Below are 20035 nucleotides of genomic sequence, written 5' to 3'. Positions count from 1 at the left end.
AGAGATAACTCTAATTTCCACTTATTTACAGAACAAATCTACATAAATTTCAGTTTCTTTAAATGTATGTGTTTTATTTCATTCTAAACATAGCTGCATTTAATTGGCTCAGATTTTTAAGCATTTAAATTTTATAAACATGTTTAGATTTATTTTACTAATAATAGCAGTGAATCTTGTTCAATTAAATATCTAAAATATATGTGCAAATATATATTTTATATGCTACAGATATATGTTATAAATATATAAATGTATCTATAGTAATATGTTATTATAAATATATATTATAAAAATGTATATTTGTATATATATTTTATTTTTAGGAAAAGAAAAAAAAAGTAATTTCCCTATTGTCAGCTTGCCTGGGACAGAGTAACACTGAAAACCTAGACCACAGCATAGCACATTCTACTGTAGCATATGCCCTCTGTTCTTTTGTAAAACAAACAGCAATAATACTTTGACACTATTACCTGTTATTTAGGGGGATTTTTCTCCCCATTTGGCTCCCACAGAGTCCATATTCTCTCACTCTCCAAGCTTTTATTCCTAGCCTTCTGTACACTAGGATGAACTATTTCTAAGTAACAGAGTTTCACTGAAGCAATAATCTAGCCAATAATCTAAAATGATATTTCTTGGTAAATATTGTGTGGCATCTAAAAAGAATAAAATTATATTTAGCATTCTAATAATGCAAATGTCTCTGCTAATGTAGCCAATGCTTCATAATGCTGGGACTGATGATCTTATTTGTGGTGTATCACATATTTTGTTTTGTTTTGACCCTCTGGGGCATTTTAGTACTTGTAGGAACTCTGTAAGAGAAGAAAACCACCAGAAGACTTAGATCAGTCACTTGTTGTTTTCATACCCCAAATAGTACATTTTCATTGAGAAGAATGTGGAAAATAGTGAATACATTGTATTTTGGATTATCTGGTTTGTTGTACCTGTAAGTGCCTTGAACTGTTAAATGTGAGTATACTGTAATTAATTGAATGCATTTAAAAAATATAAACATTTCGGTTGCATGTGTCTAGGCACTAATGGTATTTTCTGTCTCTTTCTAGTAATTTGCCTAGTGGGATTAGGCCTGGTGGTCTTCTTCTTCAGTTTTCTACTTTCAATATTTCGTTCCAAGTACCACGGCTATCCTTACAGGTAATATCATTATACTAATGTGAATGTCTTCATTTTTAACTAATAGAATAAATCCAATTTCAATGGTTAATATGTGTTTAAGAATTAATATAAAGTAGCTAACTCATTCGCCAAGTGATTTTAAACTCAGTTAAGCAAGTTTTTGAGCACCTGCCATGTGTTCAGCATAGACTATACAAAGGAGATACAAGGCATGGTCCCTGTTCCCAATCAGACTGTAGTTTCATTTTAGAGATACATATTATATGTATATTATATATGTACATATAACAAAATGGAGTTTAAGCTTTGTGGAATTCATCAAAATTTCTTCTTCTCTTGGTATGTCTATCCATCATGATTTTTATTTCATTTGCAGATTTTTTTCTCATAATCTACTATTCAGTTCTAATGAACTTTGCATCATCTTTTGAATTCTGCAAAGTTTTAGCTTTTTCAAATAAGAAAAGCCAATTTGAAAGGGAAAATTAAATGATAAAATAATCTCTGGTCACTAGAAGTTATCATAATGAATACTAAATAAGATTTTCACCAACATATTGTCATAATTGGAGGTGGGAAGATGGTGGAAATTCATTCTGAAGCCACGTTATAATAACCAAACTATACTTTTAATAAAGCACAATACAATTGATGTGCCAAACTACAGTTGTTCAATTTATGGATTAGGCATAGATTTGCTTCTTGTGCATATTCCTCCCTCAGCTTCTCTTAAAGGAATAAATATTCTACTTTCTCTTTCTCTAGGAAGTCTAATAGCTTAACCCATCTTTCTCTCTAATGAAGAAGTAAAGGTCCTATATTTCCTTTTTCAGAGATTTTGAAGACTATTTCTGCCGAGATAGTAGAACTAGTGATATATTGATAGAAAATGAAATCTCATCATACCTTACAACCCTTCCACATATGAACTGTGCAGTTATTTTAAGAGAATGTTTCTACATAACTTATGGCAACTATATATAGCTTTATCTGGGAGACAAAAGTAATCCCATAACAGGGAGATCTGATTATGTGGTTATAACAGAAGAATAAGACTCTTCAACCCCACCTCTCTGTTTTCTCATATGGACAGAGACACACTTCCAATTCTCTTCTTTCCACACCCATTAAAAAATAAATATACTAAAGGAATGGAAGAAATTCGTGTAACAGATCTGAGCTGTGAGATCATCAGCCTTAAAGCCTGCCTGCAGTATAAATGGATTTTTTTTAAATGTTAGTTTTAAGGGCAATAAGAGTAATAAGAAAGGCAGGTCAAGTCTCCAGTTTTTCATTTTATTCTTGACGTTAGATAGCCAGCCAATTTTCGTTTTGAAAATATGAAATGATCAGACTAATCAAATGCAAGATTAAGTATACCCAAGAAAGATAAAGTTATGTGTTTCTCTTTCCCCTACCCTAGGATTGAGAACCACGATTCTGTATGATTTGAGCCTTAGTTTGATTTGCATGTGTTATATAATGGAATCCGTAAAAGAGTATTTCTTTTTCTAAGTTTTTTATCCAGGATGCCAAAAAGACTTAAAAATTAATTCATTTCAATCTATAGCACATAACAGTATGTCAAAGAAAAGGTATCTCTCTTTTTATAAAAGGTAAAGTATGGTAAGGGATGTTGTGAAATTCTTAAACCCTGTGTAGTTGACAGAAAATGGGGGAAGATAAAGAGCAAATTCCAGCTTTCCTTGTGTATCAGAGTACCCAGTCACACCAGAATATTGTTTCCTGTGTAGACTGTTCTCTGACACAGCAATATAATGACTAGGAAACGTAGAGAAACGTTACGTTTCTACTGGTTCCATAGAATAATGTTACATTTGCCAGCACTGTTTTTGTTATCCTATGAAGAGTCTTTGAGTTTGTACTTTTCCAAAGAGTAGTCGTCATTCAGTATAATAACTCTTCAGTACTCTCATTCCTTACCAGGAGTAAACGTATAAATCACCCAGGAAGCTTTTCAAATACATATCCTAGGCCTCACACTAGATATACTTAGTAAGCTCTTCTGAACCACAGTACATGCTTGCTTATGTCTTTATGAACATAGCGTTGAACAGGCTTACTGTGTAACCAGTTCCACGCCCTTATCAAGGCCCCACCAGGCTGAACAAGGAATGGGCTTGCCATCAGCTGGCCTCATGGGGCTGGAAATGTAGATGAAATCTCTTGTTAGAAGTCAGAGGTAGAAATCATGCCCAAGAGTATTTTGTGAATATGAAATTTGACATAGTTATGTGAAAACCCATAAAAAGGAGCTGCCAAAAAACAGAATCAGAACAGAGCCTAGCACAGAAGCTTGGGAAACCAGGTGTGCTAAAAGTGTTACATGGTCCTGTAGAGAAATGGAAGGCAGGATTCTGGTGTTGCAATAGCTCTTCCGAGCTCTCTCTCCTTTGCTGTGCTATTTCATGACTCAATTATTCAGCTATTCCACTGTCCAATTTAAATAATTATTTTGGTTTAATTATCTCTTCCAATATCACATTAAAGCTTTCTACTATTTCTCTTCAGCCTCTTAAGAACATTAATTTTTCTCTGCTTTTCTGCATTCTGTCTTTTCCATGGATGTAGAGGTGAATTATTTGTCCAGCTTCCACAATCCTTATAGCACTGAGATCATCCCTTTCTGATCATTCATACCCAAATTCTCGTGCTTTGTCAAGTTTATAGGATATATGTTCCCTTCATTAAGTTTACACCATCCCTCTGAGCTGGCAAAATATGGTTTAGGGGAGCATTATGAACAAAAAAATACCAATTTTTCGTTTGAAAATTTTTATTCCCTTTTATTAGCCTAGTACATGGATATATGCTAAAGTTACCTTAGTAATGGTAAATACTGCTGAGTTTTGTTTTTATTCCCCTGTATCCTTTTCCTTCAGAATAAGGTTTTTGTTGCTCAGAAATTTTATCAGTTCCCTTGTGAATGATCATGGTAATAAATAGATGATAAACACCAAGAGCAAGTGTTACTAGAAGGACTGCAGAGAATATATGCCAGAGATTTGGATAAATCCTGAGCTAAATTCTAAAAACCTGACAGTACACGGGAAAAAATCTACATCTATACCACTAGTTCACTGGAGAAAAAGCAAAGGTGATGGCAAAGTGAAAGTAAGAGAGGGAATAAATGAAAGAAAGGAAGAGAGAAATAATTCTGAGAAGAGTTGAAAGGTGAGATGTTGATGAAGAAGTGGGAGACCTTTTCCCACTGAATTATCCTATAGGAGCAGGTTAGTCAATTATGAACATAACACCGCATTCTTAAGGAAAACGTTGTATTCCCAGAAGCATATATCTACGAAACCAGCATTATAGTACTTGATAAAAAACAAACAAACCTTGGTCAAAGCAGATAAAGGCAGTTTGTAGGGAAGGAGATACAGGACACCGTCATTCTAGGAAAAGGAAAACCTGCAGAACATATTCCAGAAGGTATGTCCTGGCTTGAGTACTTGTGAAAAGACATTTGTGCATGTCCATCTTTAAAAGAGAGTTAGACCATTCTATATTGAATCATAAACCCTGGGGACCAAGAGCTAAATCAATCCAATTGTTTGTGACAGACAGACATTGAAGAATAATTTCTCAACCAAGACCATATCCTTGCCTTTGAGATGAGCTGTAAGGACAAATATACATTGTTCTTCAAAAAGAATGGAAAAACCTCCCACTTCTACCTACTTTAGATAATCCCTGTGCTTTGGATAATACTCTAGAGATATCCCTTAATGAAGATGCAGATTTGAAGATAACACCATCTGCTAATTTAAAAATCACCTTTAGCCAGCCAGCGGCTTTAGCTCCAACACTTTGCAAAGTATGTACTTGCTTGGGTGTAATGCGTCTGTGTTTTGTGACTATTGATGTCTTCCTTTGAAATTTCTGTGAATTATAACTTTTGTACCAAGAAATACCACTGATCCACAGAACTATGTCCAGAATTATCTTTAAATTAATTTTTTCATTATTTCCTTACGATTTTGAATTCTGTTTAATCTGCAACCTTTAATTTCTTCTATATGGAGTGATCTTTTTGTTTTTTATTCATTTGTTTTTATTTTAATCTTACACCTCACAAAACCATAAACATTTTTGCACATCATCATATTTTCTTAGTATTTCACACTGCTATTTTTTTTTGGTCAATCTGTGTACCTGCTGAAGGGAATAAAAGTCTATTTTAAATGTTTATCCTATTCCTTTACATTTTCCCCACATGTTAGTCTTAAGGATTTTTTCTAGTATTGATGTGTTTCACACCATCATTAAATTCTCCCAGATTGTCTTTTCAGTTTCAATAAGCGGGCTTTCCTGATTTAAATCTCTGATCTGCTTGTTACGAGCTTTGTCACCTTGGACAAGTTACTTTTCTAAACCTTAGTTTTCTCATTTGTCAATGGAAAAAATTTTACATACTTCATTTGACTATTGTAAGGATTACATGAGAGAATGCAAGTCACTTAGCACATTGCCTAGTACATGGTAAACGGCACATAGTATCAATTACTCAATAGATGTTTGATACTAATTATTATCATTAATTCTGATATAAAGATTTTAAACTCATTTATATTTAGTCTACTTTTTTCTAAACAGGATTTTTCTTAACACTGAAGGTTAGGTAACTGTTGCTTTATGTTTGCATGAGTCAGTCGAGTGAAGGATAGATTTCTGAACCTTTTGATGAACTTAATTGGGCTCCTGAGTCCCTTGAAACTACCAGTGAAATATCAAGATTATTAAGAATTTCATCTAATTACCATCTCAGCCATAGTTCAGAGAATAATTTTATTCCAGTGGTAGCACTGAATTCATTTTGTATATTAAAGAAAAATTAATGTTAAGGCTTATTCCTCTTTCTCAGAAGAGCAAAGTTCACGTAGAGATACATAATCATCTTCACTTACAGGTAATTACTTCCCCAGTATTTTCCAGTAACACATTTTGACTCTCAAAAATTTTCTTCAGAAAATTTTATAAAATTATTTATGACACATCAAGTCTCTAGTTTAGTAGAAAAATAACATGAAATATTCTATATTAATTCTATCACTTTCTTCCTGTTTATCAGACTCTTTAGTTATCTTAGAGAGATAGTGTGGTAGAATGGAAAAATAATATTTAGAATCAGAAAACCTGAGTTCAAGTTCAATATATAGTTTTGTGTTTAGTTCAGAGCTCTGGCTCTGCAGTCACACAAGGCTGAGTTTGGATCTTAGCTTCTCTCTTCACTAACTTTGGGACTTGGAGTTAGTTACTTAACTTCTCTGAGTCTCATTTTTCCTCACCTCTAAAATAGTGGTTTTATGGGGTTGGAGACAGTCTCGATTGTTAAATTTGTCTCTTATTTCTGTATCTTTTGCCAAGATATTTAACTTTGTTAAGCCTGTTTCTTCATCTGTAAACTTGGTATAATAATACTTATATCTGAATTTTGTGGGGATAAATTATATAATCGATTTGTAGTGCCTGAACTGTAGTGGGTTCTCAATAAATATTAATTCCTTCCCCTACTTCTTACCTGCACTAGACATTTTAGCACGTGATTATTCGGTAGCATGTACTGCATTACATTTTTCATTAAGTATTCATATATAACTGTTTCGTGTGTTGAAGTCTTTTCCATTCTAGAATATTCTAAGGTATTTTAGAGAAGGATCCTTGAAAATACCTTTTTTATATCTCCAAAGTGCTGTGCACATAGCAGGTGCTCTTCATAGACTTGTTAACTGTGTTTACTCAAGAACATTTCTTGTTTGTTCCTTATCTAAATGCAACAGGAACCATTAAGATAGAAACATAGTGAAGAGAACAGTACTGGTTTGCCACATTGCACAACTCCAGAAGGTGGAATTCACATCAAATGACACCCCATGGAGTTGTCGGGTTGTTCCACACACCTAAAGGGGTATGTGGTGTGTGGAAAGATAATTATTCCAGAGACCTGAGCTCTAAAGATACTTATTGCAACTTCAAATTGATTCTGAGTAGGCTGGCATCAAAAAACAGAAAAATAAAAATATATATTAATTAAGCTTACAATGGACATAGAAACTATCTTCCATTGTCTTAAAAAGATACTTTAATTCATGATGTCCTTGGTTATTTTGAGACATGATGAATAACAACAAAAATATGGATTGACATTCAGTAAGGGAAAGTACAGAATAACAGCTAGAAATGAAAGACATTCATATGAATTTTGAGAAAAGTGTGATAGCGAACAAGCACAGCAAGGCAAAAAATCCCAGGATGTACGGTGTCTAGCAATATCACGTTCATTTCTACATCTTAGCTGTAGATCGTTCATCTGCAGGGAAAATATAAAACACAGTCTTGAGCTGTACAATTGGAAAAATAATATAGAAATGGTGTGGCGATCAACCCACTATACATATCACTGATAAGAACTTCTCTGGGATTGCCTTTCTCGTGCTGAGTTCCAGGTTTGAAGAATGACTAAAGGACCGAAGATTTAGAGATGATTTAGGGAAGAGCTGGAGTGTTATGAAGGCACCATTGTCTATCCCCGATCTTACCTAGATAAGAATGCAGTGCTAAATCTTGTAATAATATTGTACAAATGGAAATTGAATCTCAAGGACTATTTTTTCCATATTGTTGTATTTCATTGTGGTGTATTGGAAAGTGATCTGGACTTTGAGTGAGAAGATGTGATTTGGACCATGGCACTTTAAAACTGTAACCTCAGGCAAGTCTTTTAATCTTCTCTGAGCCTCAGTTTTCCTCATCTTTCAAATAACGACCATGATATTTATCTCATAAGTAAGAAAAGTTATAGCAAACTATTGTTTTACAAATGTAAGGTGACCTTTAACCGTGAGATCTCATATTCCAGTCTTATGCTATTGTATTTAGCTGCTACAGGGACAAGTCCTCAGACGAAAATTTTTAGCACTAGACTTGGACCCATGGAATTAACTATTTGATAAACAGTATGTATTTTAAACAATAATGTTCATATTCATGCATATGCCCTCCACTCCACAGAATATAATTCCACGTGGTTACTTCTCTGTTTTATTACTTTAGAGAGGAAAGCGGAATGAAAACAATTGACAGAAATATGTTTAATTCTTCATACGAAAAAATGTAATCAAATCCCTTTTCCCACTAACACACAATGTAAACCTTAATATCCCAGATAATAAAACAAAATACAAATCTTCTAAACATGTACTAAAAATTTTTTTTTTAAATCAACATTTGATAATTTCAGAAATAGATACTAGGGACCTCCACCTAAATCCAAAGTAATTTTTGTAGAAAATTCTGAATCCACGTTTTTTGATTTTGCATGCACATTCCAACCCCTTAAACGTCTGAAGACATAGTCTGAGCAGACATATACCTCAAAAGTAGCTCTCTCATAGGGTTATTTCCATTGTGGAAACACAACTTTCTTACTCTGGCAGAAACTCCACCATGTAGCAACCCATTGAAAGCAGGAAAAGACTAGGAAACCCCTGTGATCTAGAAGAGTTCTCTGTTCTTTACCTAACCCCCAACCTTACCCTACATACTAGCTATATTGTTCTTTTTCCCCCTAGACCTAGAATCCATGTTTCTGACCATGCCTACTTATTAATAATCATATTATCAAAGCTCTTACTAAATGTCCCTCTCCGTGTAGGCTGTTGTAGAGAAGTAGCCTTAGCAGTAGTTGGACTTCACAGCCGTTACCTTGTGTGACTATAGATTAGAAAGGTTTCCACTCCCAAAGATCTCTTTCTGTACTCCTAATAAAGTCCTGAATTTCTTTAGCCCTTTTTTTAGATGATTTACTTCAGACTTGAAGACTTTTCTGGGTTCAGTAATCTGTTACAAAGAAGAGAGCCTCAGGGCTTTTGGCTAAAGAGTCCAGCTAACAGCCATGATGTATTTCTCCCTTGCATCTCCTTAGAATACTTAGGAATATAGAGTAAAGCTTAAAAAATCCTAAGAACAGTGAATCATTGAGTTCTACTAACTACAAGGCCAATGGAACAGAAGTGGAAATTCAACTAGTGGCCTATCCATGCTCTAGTAAAGAAGCAAGGCTTTTCCTCCCTTTTGCACTTTTTTTGGATATCAAAACAAAATCTGAGCAGCTGCTCCTTAACCACATAGATGATTTCTGTGAGGCAGTGCTGTTATGTAACCGTTACATCTCCCTGACTCCTTCCCCAGTTTGAGAACAGGAAGTAAGAACAATACACGAGAAAATTCTCTCCAGCTGAGGATCTCAGTAGAGAATTTAACCAGCTCCCAACTGGACAGAATTCATTCATTCAAGGGCACTGTGTACTTCCGTTTTTTTTTTTTTTTTTAAACACTGAGAACAGATAGAGTAACTAATTCAAGATAAGTAAAAACAAAAAACAAAACACAAACCACTATTTGGTGCGTGTTCAGCTATTTCACAGGAAGAGAAAAGGAACAAACATGCTCCACATATAATACGGGTCTCCAGTGACCACCCAGTAACCAAATGGAGAGGTCTCTGCTCACTGCAACCCTCAATACCTCTCTGGCGCTTGAGTTGACCAGCTTGTCTTTGAAATGTTTTACCCTAGATTTTGTAACGTGACACTCTTACACCTTCCTTTTTCCTTTTAGATTACTTCTCAGTCCAAATAATCGTATCAAATCCTGACCTTTCTCCTGAAATCTAGGACTAGACCTCAATACCACATTACCACCTCACCCTCAACATGTCCAAAACCAGCCTCATCTCTGCTCCCCCTCGTTTCTCCCCTTCTCCCCGTTTGCCCTAAGACACTGTTCTTCCAGTCATACAAGATAGAAACCTTGGAGTCTTTTGGGCCTCCATACTTTCTGTTCCCACTGCTGCTCTCTTAATTGAGGTACACAGTATTTTTCTTTCAGACTATCACCTAGCCTCCTGACTTATCTCCCTACGTATAGTCATTATGTTCCATAAGCCATTACTCATTCTAGATGAATGCAGAATTATTTTAAGATATGTACAGCTTATGTTGCTTCTTCATCAAAATCCATTAATAGCTAACAAGAAAGAGGAAGAACTTAATACATGTTCTTTTAGAAGATATAGATAAGCAAAATGAAGAAAATAAAATTTTCATAATCCTAACACCCAGGTTATCAGTGTCAACAGTTGGGCTTGCATATGTTTTGACCCTAGGAAAGGATTATACTATACAGATTTTTTAAGCTGCTTTTTTTCTTTCCTACGTCGTGAGCATATTTCAGTGCCCTTAACTATTCTTCTACAATATGTTTTCGCTAGCTATGTAAGAATTCCATTGTATAAATCACCTTAAATTCTTTTAAGTTTGGTTCCATCTGTCTCTTCTGTTTCTTTTTATACTATGGCCTTCAGTGACCCTGTGGTTTAGTGCAGGAGTCAGCTGCCACTGCCCATGGGCCGAATCTAGCCCACTGCCCATTTGTGTGCCACATAAACTAAGAATGGTTTGAACAGTTTTAAATCGTTGCAAAAAAAGAAAAAGAAAAACTGAATATTTTGTGATGTGAAAATTATACAAAATTCAAATTTTAGTGTCCATGAGTAAAGTTTTATTAGAGCAGATCCAGATTTGTTTATGTATTGTCTGTGGCTGCTTTTGTACTCCAACAGCTTAGTTGAGTCATTTCACCAGAGACCTGTGGCCCACGAAGTTTAAAAAAGTTACTTTCTGTCCTTTTACAGCAAGTGTGCTGACTCCTGGTTTAGCCAGACTGGACACAACACTTAATGTCTACTTTGATACCTTTCTGCAATCAGCTCCTTCAGCCTAGGCTGCTATCCTTTCATTCCACCTGTTCTCAAAGTCAGGGTTTTGCTTTGTTGGCTTGTTTTGGAATTCCTATAACACTTTGACTTGCCATCATATCAAGTATGTCACAGTATTATACTTATTTGTATCCAGTTCTTTCTCGCCTATAGAAAAGAAACATAAAGGCCATGACTATCAATTGTTCCATTGCTTGCGCAACCCTTCCACGCACAATGTCCTTCTAGACAATAATCAATAAGTCTTTGTTGAATCCTGATTGAAACTGACTTTTTTTGGGCCTGAATTTGAGAAAATAGCTACCACTTTAAATAGCGTACCTCTAGGAAGACTTATTTTGAATTTCAAATAAGAAACTTGCTAATGAACTTTTAGGACATCACTCCTCAGCAAGTCAAGGACTGCATTTTTATCTAAATCCTGAATGTTTGCCATTGTGAGAGAGCAATTAGGAGAGAGCCACACTTAGAGAAGTGGAAATCTTTTATCCCCTTCCTTCTTTCTATCCACAGTGTCCCTCTGCATCCCTGATGTACTTTAAGGAGTAATCAAGTTACACAGACTAGAAGGGAATATTTGCATCCCCTTAGTCTAGGAGAAGGAGTAGCTTCTGGAGCGTATTGGGCTGAGTCTGGCTTGCTATCTAATATCCTTGTGTACAATTCACTACCCTTGCCAAAGAGCCTACATCTTATATTGCTATCTGAGTTCAAGTTGGCCATGCATGTATTCACTTCAAAATAAGCCAGTCTCGGTAGTCAGCGTTATGCATGTGTAGACTACCATAAACTATGAGATCATGACAGAGTGGGGAGAGAACTGCAGACAGAAGTTGATGGTGGCACCCAAGGCAGCCTCCCTCTGAGGAAACAGACTGTGGCACCCAAGGCAGCCTCCCTCTGAGGAAACAGACTGCAACATTGAAAAGTACATTCCAAATAAGAGGAATATATTCAGTTTTTACTATTCGACAGTTTTTAAGTATGATATAAAAGCTTTTTATACTTTATTATGATAAACATTATTAGGAAAGATAATATCCAAGCACTGCTAGAAGCATAGATCTATGAGAACTGTGAGATTATACATCAGAATTATTAGACAGGTAAATGTGAAAAGGAAAAAAAAATATGTCAGACTGATAGACAGGAATGAGGGACTAATCTCTTGAGTGATAAAATCAATATAAAACATTCATACTGGAACACACCTTGGACATTTAATATTTATATCATGAAAATAAAAGATCAAATATGAACTATTGAATGATTACCTAGAGAATAAAAGTTCATACGTTTCTAAGAAACATTTTAACAAAATGTTGACACTTTTGTGCTTCACGTCTTTCCAGCGTTGTGAACAAACACTTGTAAAGAAGTTTTTATAACTTTTTATGAAAAAGATTAAATGTAAAAGAATAGGAAGTACTGTTAGATTCATCCTTTATTATAGGAAAATTAATAGATGATCAGCTCAAAATTAAATATATGTCATTTCATAATGAGATATAAACAAAAGATTGTTGTAACAGCTTTTTTTTTTCTTTTTTTGTTTTTTTTTGTGAGGAAGATCAGCCTTGAGCTAACATCTGTTGCCAATCCTCCTCTTTTTGCTGAGGAAGATTGGCCCTGGGCTAACATCCATGCCCATCTTCCTCTACTTTATATGGGACGCTGCCACAGCATGGCTTGATAAGCGGTGCATAGGTCCACGCCTGGGATCCGAACCTGCGAATCCTGGGCTGCCAAAGAGGAGTGCTACACCACGGGCCGGCCCCGTAACAGCTTTCTTTAAATAATAAAGTATTTCAATTTTGAAAAACCCCTAGCATGAGCAAATAATGTGGTAACTAAGAATTCTTAGTCTATTTTAATATTAAGAAAATACAAAGATCCTTTTACTCTGTGAATGTAGCAACATCTGAAAATCATAGAACCTTTTTAACCTTTCTAGCTGCAAAAAGTTAGGAAGTATAAAATGATCATAAAAGGTCATATTACTGTTTTTGCTTTTGTGGTGATAATATTTTTAGCAATGGTAAAAAGTGATCTTTAGTGCCCCATAGCTTGAAATGTTCAGACCAGTCCTTTAAAAAAAAAGAAAAACTACAAATCCTCAGTTTCTTCAAGTTATAATTTTTCCAAGTTTAATTACAGTTTATAATACTTCATGATCATTTTTTTTCATTAACCCTCATTCTTCAGTTAGCTTTATCTTAAAGGCAAGCTCACCATGGAAGACAGGACATGCCAAGGAGTCATCTGCAAGTGACACATCTATCTGCTTTGCCATCAGTGTTGCTAAGGGTTATGTAGATTGAAGGGCAACTTTAGCTTAATGCTCTGACGAAGGTTACTGCCGGCCTTCTTCATGGAGGTGCTCACCCTTGCAGTACATCAGTCTTCACTGGTTGTCATCAGAAATAGAAGCAATGTCTTGCTGTGTCTAGATAGAGATTAGCACATGATTTTTGTGTTTTACTGTAATAATTTTCTCAGAAACAGATACAGAGTAATTATTTTAGTTTGTACTGCATAATTTATATTTTATTTTTTATGTAATATATATTTTAAATATGTATTATGTATAAATATGCATAATGTTTTACAATATATATTTTAAAATATATATTTACTTTTAACACCTAGTATCACCAGGATCATAAAATATTAGCACTGGAGAGAACTTTGGAGAGCATCCAAAACATGCATTCTTTTCACTAATGAGGAAACCGAGGTTCAGAAAGACGAAGCAGTGTATGCCTAGGGTATTATAATTTACACATCCAAATATTAAACTCACTAGTTTGAACAGTTTTCCAATTACATGACTTTTCAACTACAATAACCACTAATTTCATTTTTGTTTTAACATTTAGTTAAAAATTGACTTGTCTCTGGTTGTCCTACAAAGTTATCTTATGTTGTCAAGACTTAAAAAAACATGCCACAAGTTAGTACAAAGGTACAAATATCAGACAAAGGCTTAGTAAGTGTTCTTTAAATTGACTTACCATTTTACAAACAAACTTCTGTTCGTAAGTTTCTTTGCTTAGGGAAGAAAAATAGTTACCTTTCACTTTTATTTCTGTATGTACAAGCATCTATTTGTGATGTTTCATCAGAATCTGATGACACTGACTTATGTATACATTCTTTTTGGCTGTTCGATATAATGAAATTATACATTTCATTAAAAATATCGTGTTTATTTTATGTAAGTAAACTAATTATAGATTGAATGATGAGAAAAATATTTTCTTTAGGACATTGAAACGACCCACTTCAAGTATTTGTTTCAATCCATTCCCTTTATTTCCTCTACTTTGCCAGTTTAAATGCTGATTTAGCTATTGGTCTAGCCAACAATGAGAGTGGCTCACAGAAATAGGATATTTTACCCAGACTTAAACACCACACGTTCAAGTTCTTATATGCATCTTCTCCCACCCCCGACCCATTCTCACTACAAGCCTGACCCCATTACAAGAGCTAGTTCAGAGAAATTGCCCTGATAAAAATTAGAATGAGGTGAATTAATATAATTATGACATTTTTATGTTATATTTGCATGTACTAATTTAGAATGAAATCAAAAAACATATTGTGCTTTCCTTATTTTCAGCACATAATTTTCTTTCTTTTCAGCTTTTTAATTAAATGAAGCCAAGTGGGATTTGCATAAAGTGAATGTTTACCATGAAGATGAAGTGTTCCTGACATCCTAGTTTGTATTCTTGAGTTCATTTCCTTGTGGATTGTGATGATCTAGCTTATGCTTGTATAATTTTTTAAAATGTCAGTTTTCCTAGTAAATTTAACTCATAGAAATGGACGGTTAACTTTAATATTAGCACTGGAAAGAACAAAGGAAACAGTGAAGTGTTTTCAAGCATATTATATTCAGTGTATGCTATAGGATTGAAATAAAAAAATGTAATTCTGAATTCATGTTTTAGAACTGTTCGCTCATTAGTAAAGAAAATCACATTGTTAGTGAGGGAAAACTATGAAATGTATGTTAAAGAATTCTTGGGGTTGTACAGAGATAAGGTATATGCATGAAAATATGTCATGTGCTGAAAAATTATGCTTACTGCAGTTTCAGTTATAGAGGACGTGTATGGTTACAAATAGTGTTTTGTTCTTATTAATCATAACTAGATAAGGGTGTATAGGACAGGGAGCTGGATGAATAGTACCTACAACTTGGATGCCTAACCTGGGAAATGGAACTTATTCCCAGGATATAATTCTAAAGCATGACTAAATCAACATACCTTAAAGGCATCAGGCAAGGAAGCAACATACCAGAACTAGGAATTAATTCTTCTGCAACTTTAGAAGTGTCATCCAGGAATCCAGACTTAAAACTACAAAACTAATCCACTATAGCCATTTTCCCCTTGTGTTGTATGGAGGAAACTTACCATCAAAACCACATTCCCTGAATCTAGATAAAAGCTAGTTATCCTAATATGAGTGAGTGACTCAATGAAGCTTTCTTGAAAACCAAATATAGGAGTCTAAACATTGTTATGTTTGTATATCCTGTTTTAGTTTATAAAGCACTTTCGTGTATGTTATGGTATTTGTTCTTCACAACAACTCTGTAAATTAGACAGGAAATGCAAATTTTGTCTGACTTGTACAAGTATTAGAAGGGGAAAGCGAAAAAGAATAAAAAATAGAGCATGTAACCTGGGCTTTCAAACTCTCAAACCTGAATTTTTATTTTCTGTGGTGCTACCCAAAGAAGAATTTAGAAACACAATTATTTAGGCAGTTCAATAAACTTTGTTTTTCTCCATTTTTTCAGACTTTGTGATCTAATTTTCACTAAGATCTGAATAATAGACCGTGGAGAACTTTGTTAGTTGGGAGTTCCAGCTGTGTAGAATCAAACAGGAACCAGGTGTACATTCACTAAATTTATTTATTTTATCTATGAAATGGAATAAAGAATGGTAAATATAAAAGCCTACAGGGGCATATTAAGTTAAATCCCAGGGCAATATGTGTACTAGCAGGAAAAAAGCTGTCTTTTCAAAACATGATGATAGTCAGTGAAAATTATATAATAATTCAGAATTATGTTAACCTTATCACATATTCCCAAATCTGTTATTAAAAATCACAATTCCTCTATTTCATGTTCAAAGATTGATAAATTTAGTGTTGGAATGGCATTTATGGAAAAACAATGCATGATCATATAATCATTTGTTTAATCCCTCTTCCTACATAGCACTTGACCTGTAAATCTTAATCTATTGAGCATGTTTACATTTTCAAAAGTCCATTCATAACAGATATTACAATTGGAGTTTGAGGCCAAATTTAACAAATAAACATTTTTTTATTAATTATAATTAACTTTTGTTTGTCCCCTTAAAGCTCGAAATTCTTATCTTCCAGTTAGTGTGCAATTGATTAAATATTAACAACACACATCTAATCTCTCTATAAAGCTTAATAGTGTTTAATCATAACCAATCATGACCGTAGTTCTCAGAGACTATGACCAAGGTAAGGAGAATTCTGCTATCCCAGATTAGTAAAAGTTTTCTAGCCTAAATTATATAATTTCCTCTGAACATTAAATATATGCCAACTAGAAAAACAATTTTTTTTCAGAATTTCATAGTTCAAAAAGCTGTAGCTTCTCTGTAGACAATTGTTGCATCAGGGAAGTGATTCTAGAGAGAAATAAACTGCCTCAAGATAAGTTGTTACTGGAAAGTGCTACAGGCAAAACAAAGAATGACTCAAGTGTAGTTTGCTTTCAGAATGTAGCATGTGCAAAATCACATACATAGTATATGATCTTTACCTTTGCCAACCAATTGAAATTGAAAATTTATACATACAAAAGATTGTATGTGGTATGTTATATTTTGTGTTTCAATGTCACTTTTCAACCAGACTCACTGCATCGAAGACCCCCTTAAAAACAATATGTTTAACAATCTCCAGATAAAATAAAAAGAATTACTTTTCTACTCAGTTGAAGAGAAAAATCCTAATATAAAATTCCACGTTAAAGGAGTTTCATTTTATAACATCTGATGAATAACATTGCATTTTGCTCAGCGTACTGGTCCTTGCATTAGATATTCACATTAGATAGCCCAATAGTGTTGTATGTTTACTGTGATTTTCTTTTGCACATAAAGTAAAATCCCTTGTCAATTAAAATTCAGCAAGCATGCTGATTTGGGGAGATTAGATCTTGTAACCATAGAGCTTGACAAGTATTCCCTTTCTTGCTATTATGAGAACATCCCTTAGGGTACATGAAGGGAGTGGTTATTCTGAATAAGGCATGATATATTATTTTGAGATGAATGACATTAAACATTGTATTTTAAGAAGGACTGATGACAGGGGCAAACACATTAGCTACAGCATCTAGGGACCAAACATTTGAATGGACCCTTGGAGACCTAATGTTCCTCAGAGTCCACAGAGCTTATTAACATTAAGTTTAAACTACTAAAACAAGATGTTTTTCATACTCCAGCAAGGAGCTGTACTTGGTCAGACCAATAATATATCTAATAGTATTTTTTCTAATAGTAGGAAAGGCGTGAGCATAGTAGCTAGTCACACTCAAAGGATACCAGTATGTATATATTAGCCTGTAGATTGTCTTATGCAATTTTTTCATACTCTTCTTTTAATCTACTTATATGTCTGAAATATATGCAAATGTTTATATCATATAAACAGAATCTTAAGTATTTATACAAAGTTTTTTCCTCAAAGTTTTAAGAAAGCATCATACATTCAGACTATAATATAAAAAATCATGTCAGATTCACCCAAATGTTGATGTGTCTACTTCTATTAAAAATTATGCATAGATGTCAATGAAAATCACAGAATGAGGAACTCTAGGGACCCACCCTCTCCATAGAAACACTAGAAAAACTGTCAGTTTTGTTGAAAGTCTGGAAAATAGTGAAAGGTTTACAGAAACCAGTGAATGCTTAAATAAGAAAGATGACTGAAGCCCAGTAAGATAGCATAATGGCATTTTATCTTACTCTTCCCCCACCATCCTCCCTATCAGCAGTGGTCTCGAAAATGCCAGCCTGTGATATTGATGTGGGTGCCTGGTTCCAGAGGGAGCAGAATGGCCCTTGTTCCCAGCAATAGTGTTTGTTTTGACTTGTCTGGAGACTCCCAGGAGGACTGATGCAAGGGGCTTGCCTTTGTTTCCCATAACTCAGAAGTTTCTTAGAGTGGAAAAGTGAGTACACAGAGAGGACGTTTCTCTAAAACATTGAAAGATAAATGAACATGCTGCTGCCTGGGGCAAAAGATAACGATTGGGACAAACAATAGACATTGCAGCTGAAGGCCTGGGAGGAAAAGCTGGGAAGTGAAATGCTTTGGGGAATAAGGGCTTTGAAAAGCTGCCATGTATTCTATGGAATCTAGAAAGACATACCCATACCCAGGGCAGAATGAATGCTGAAAAAGGACCTGATAAAAACCTAAACTTTTACTTCTTGCTGATCTTTACACCCAGCCTGCACAGAAAGTGAAGGCTAAAGTGGAGTTGTGAACACCCTGGATAAGCATTGAAAGGGTGCCCCAACACAGAGCCAGTCAGCAAAGAACCAGAGAGTACTTTCTTGTTTTCTTATTTTTCTTTTTGTCTCCTGGCATTTAAGGAAAGCTCTATCAACCCACTAACTGATTGCTAATCTAATGAAATAGAAACGTCACAGACCACACATGACAAAGAATACAGTTTTTTCAGAAAGTTTTAAAAGTCACTAAACTACTACAATCCACAACAAGCATCAAAAACTAACTCTGGAGAGGGAGCAGAATCCAATTTCCAGAGTTGCCACAACATTCAGAATGATCAGTTTACAAAAAAAAAGAAGAGGCATATGAAGAGGCATTCAAAGAAACACAAAAGTATAGTCCATTCACAAGAAAGAAAGAAAGAAAGAAACATAAACTGTCTTCGAGGAAGCACAGACATTAGACTTGCTAAATAAAGACTTTAACTGTCTTTAATATAATCAAAGAGCTAAAGGAAACCATAGACAAACAACTAAAAGAAACATGTCTCACCAAATAGAGAATATCAGTAAAGAAATAAAAATTATAAAAGGAGTCAAATACAAATTCTGAAGCTGAAAAATACCATAATTGAGTTGAAAAATTCATTAGAGAGACTCGAGCAGAACAGACAGAAGAAAGAATCGTTGAACTTGAAGCTAGGTCAACTGAAATGATCCAGTCTGAGAAGCAAAAATAGAGGAAAAATGAACAAAATGAATAGAGCCAAAGAGACCTGTCAGACACCATAAGCATACCAATATACGCATAGTGGGAGTCTCAGGAGAGGAAGAGATAGAGAAAAGGAAAGAATATTTGGAGAAATAATGTCTGAAAACTTCCTAAATTTGAAGATGGACATGAATCTAATACCTAAGAAGCTCCACAAACTCCAAGTAGTATAAACTAAAAAAGATCTGTATCGAGACAAATTATAATCAAACTGTCGAAGATAAAGAGAAAAACTTGAAAGCAGCAAGAGAGAAGTGATTTGACATGTACAAGGGATCCTCAATAAGATTAACAGCTGATTGCTCATTAGAAACAATAGAGGCAGGAAGGCATTTTTAAAGTGCTGAAACAAACTGTCGACCAAGAATTTTGTACTTGGCAAAAATCATCCTTCCCAAATAAAACCTGAAGGACTTCGTTGCTAGTAGACCTACCTTATAAGAGTCACTAAAAAGAGTCCTTCAAGCTGAAATGAAAGGACACTAGATAATAACTCAAAGCCATGTGAAAAAATGAAGAGAGAATGATGTCAACAAGATGGCAGAATAGGAGTTTCAGTGATTTATAAGTTGCCTGAGAAGAATTCAAATTGTTTTAAGTAGACTCAGAGAGCTACAAGACAATGCAAATAGACAACAAAATCAAAAAACAATACATGAACAAAATAAGGAGTTCAGAACAATAGAAATCATAAAAAAGAACCAAACATAAATTCTAGAGCTAAAGAATACAATGAAGGAAATGAAAAATGCAGTAGAAGATATCAACAGC

The 20035-nt window shown here is 34.5% G+C and overlaps 1 protein-coding gene across 6 annotated transcripts in view; it reads left to right on the top strand.

Annotated features, from left to right (window-relative positions):
• The window catches only part of TUSC3 (tumor suppressor candidate 3), a 412886-nt gene extending 397125 nt beyond the window's left edge, over nucleotides 1-15761 (top strand). For 3 of the 6 annotated variants that reach the window (XM_058525104.1, XM_058525103.1, XM_058525098.1), the window contains 2 exons: nucleotides 1077-1167; nucleotides 4892-7613. In XM_058525104.1, the coding sequence (XP_058381087.1) occupies nucleotides 1077-1167; nucleotides 4892-4919 (119 nt within the window). In that variant the 3' untranslated portion in view covers nucleotides 4920-7613. The other 3 variants (XM_058525099.1, XM_058525101.1, XM_058525102.1) reach the window with 3 other exon arrangements.
• The last annotated feature ends 4274 nt before the right edge of the window (nucleotides 15762-20035 follow it).

This window comes from Diceros bicornis, chromosome 29, assembly GCF_020826845.1.
Source record: "Diceros bicornis minor isolate mBicDic1 chromosome 29, mDicBic1.mat.cur, whole genome shotgun sequence".
Taxonomy (NCBI): Eukaryota; Metazoa; Chordata; class Mammalia; order Perissodactyla; family Rhinocerotidae; genus Diceros; species Diceros bicornis.
This window is presented reverse-complemented; position numbering and strand designations above follow the sequence as displayed.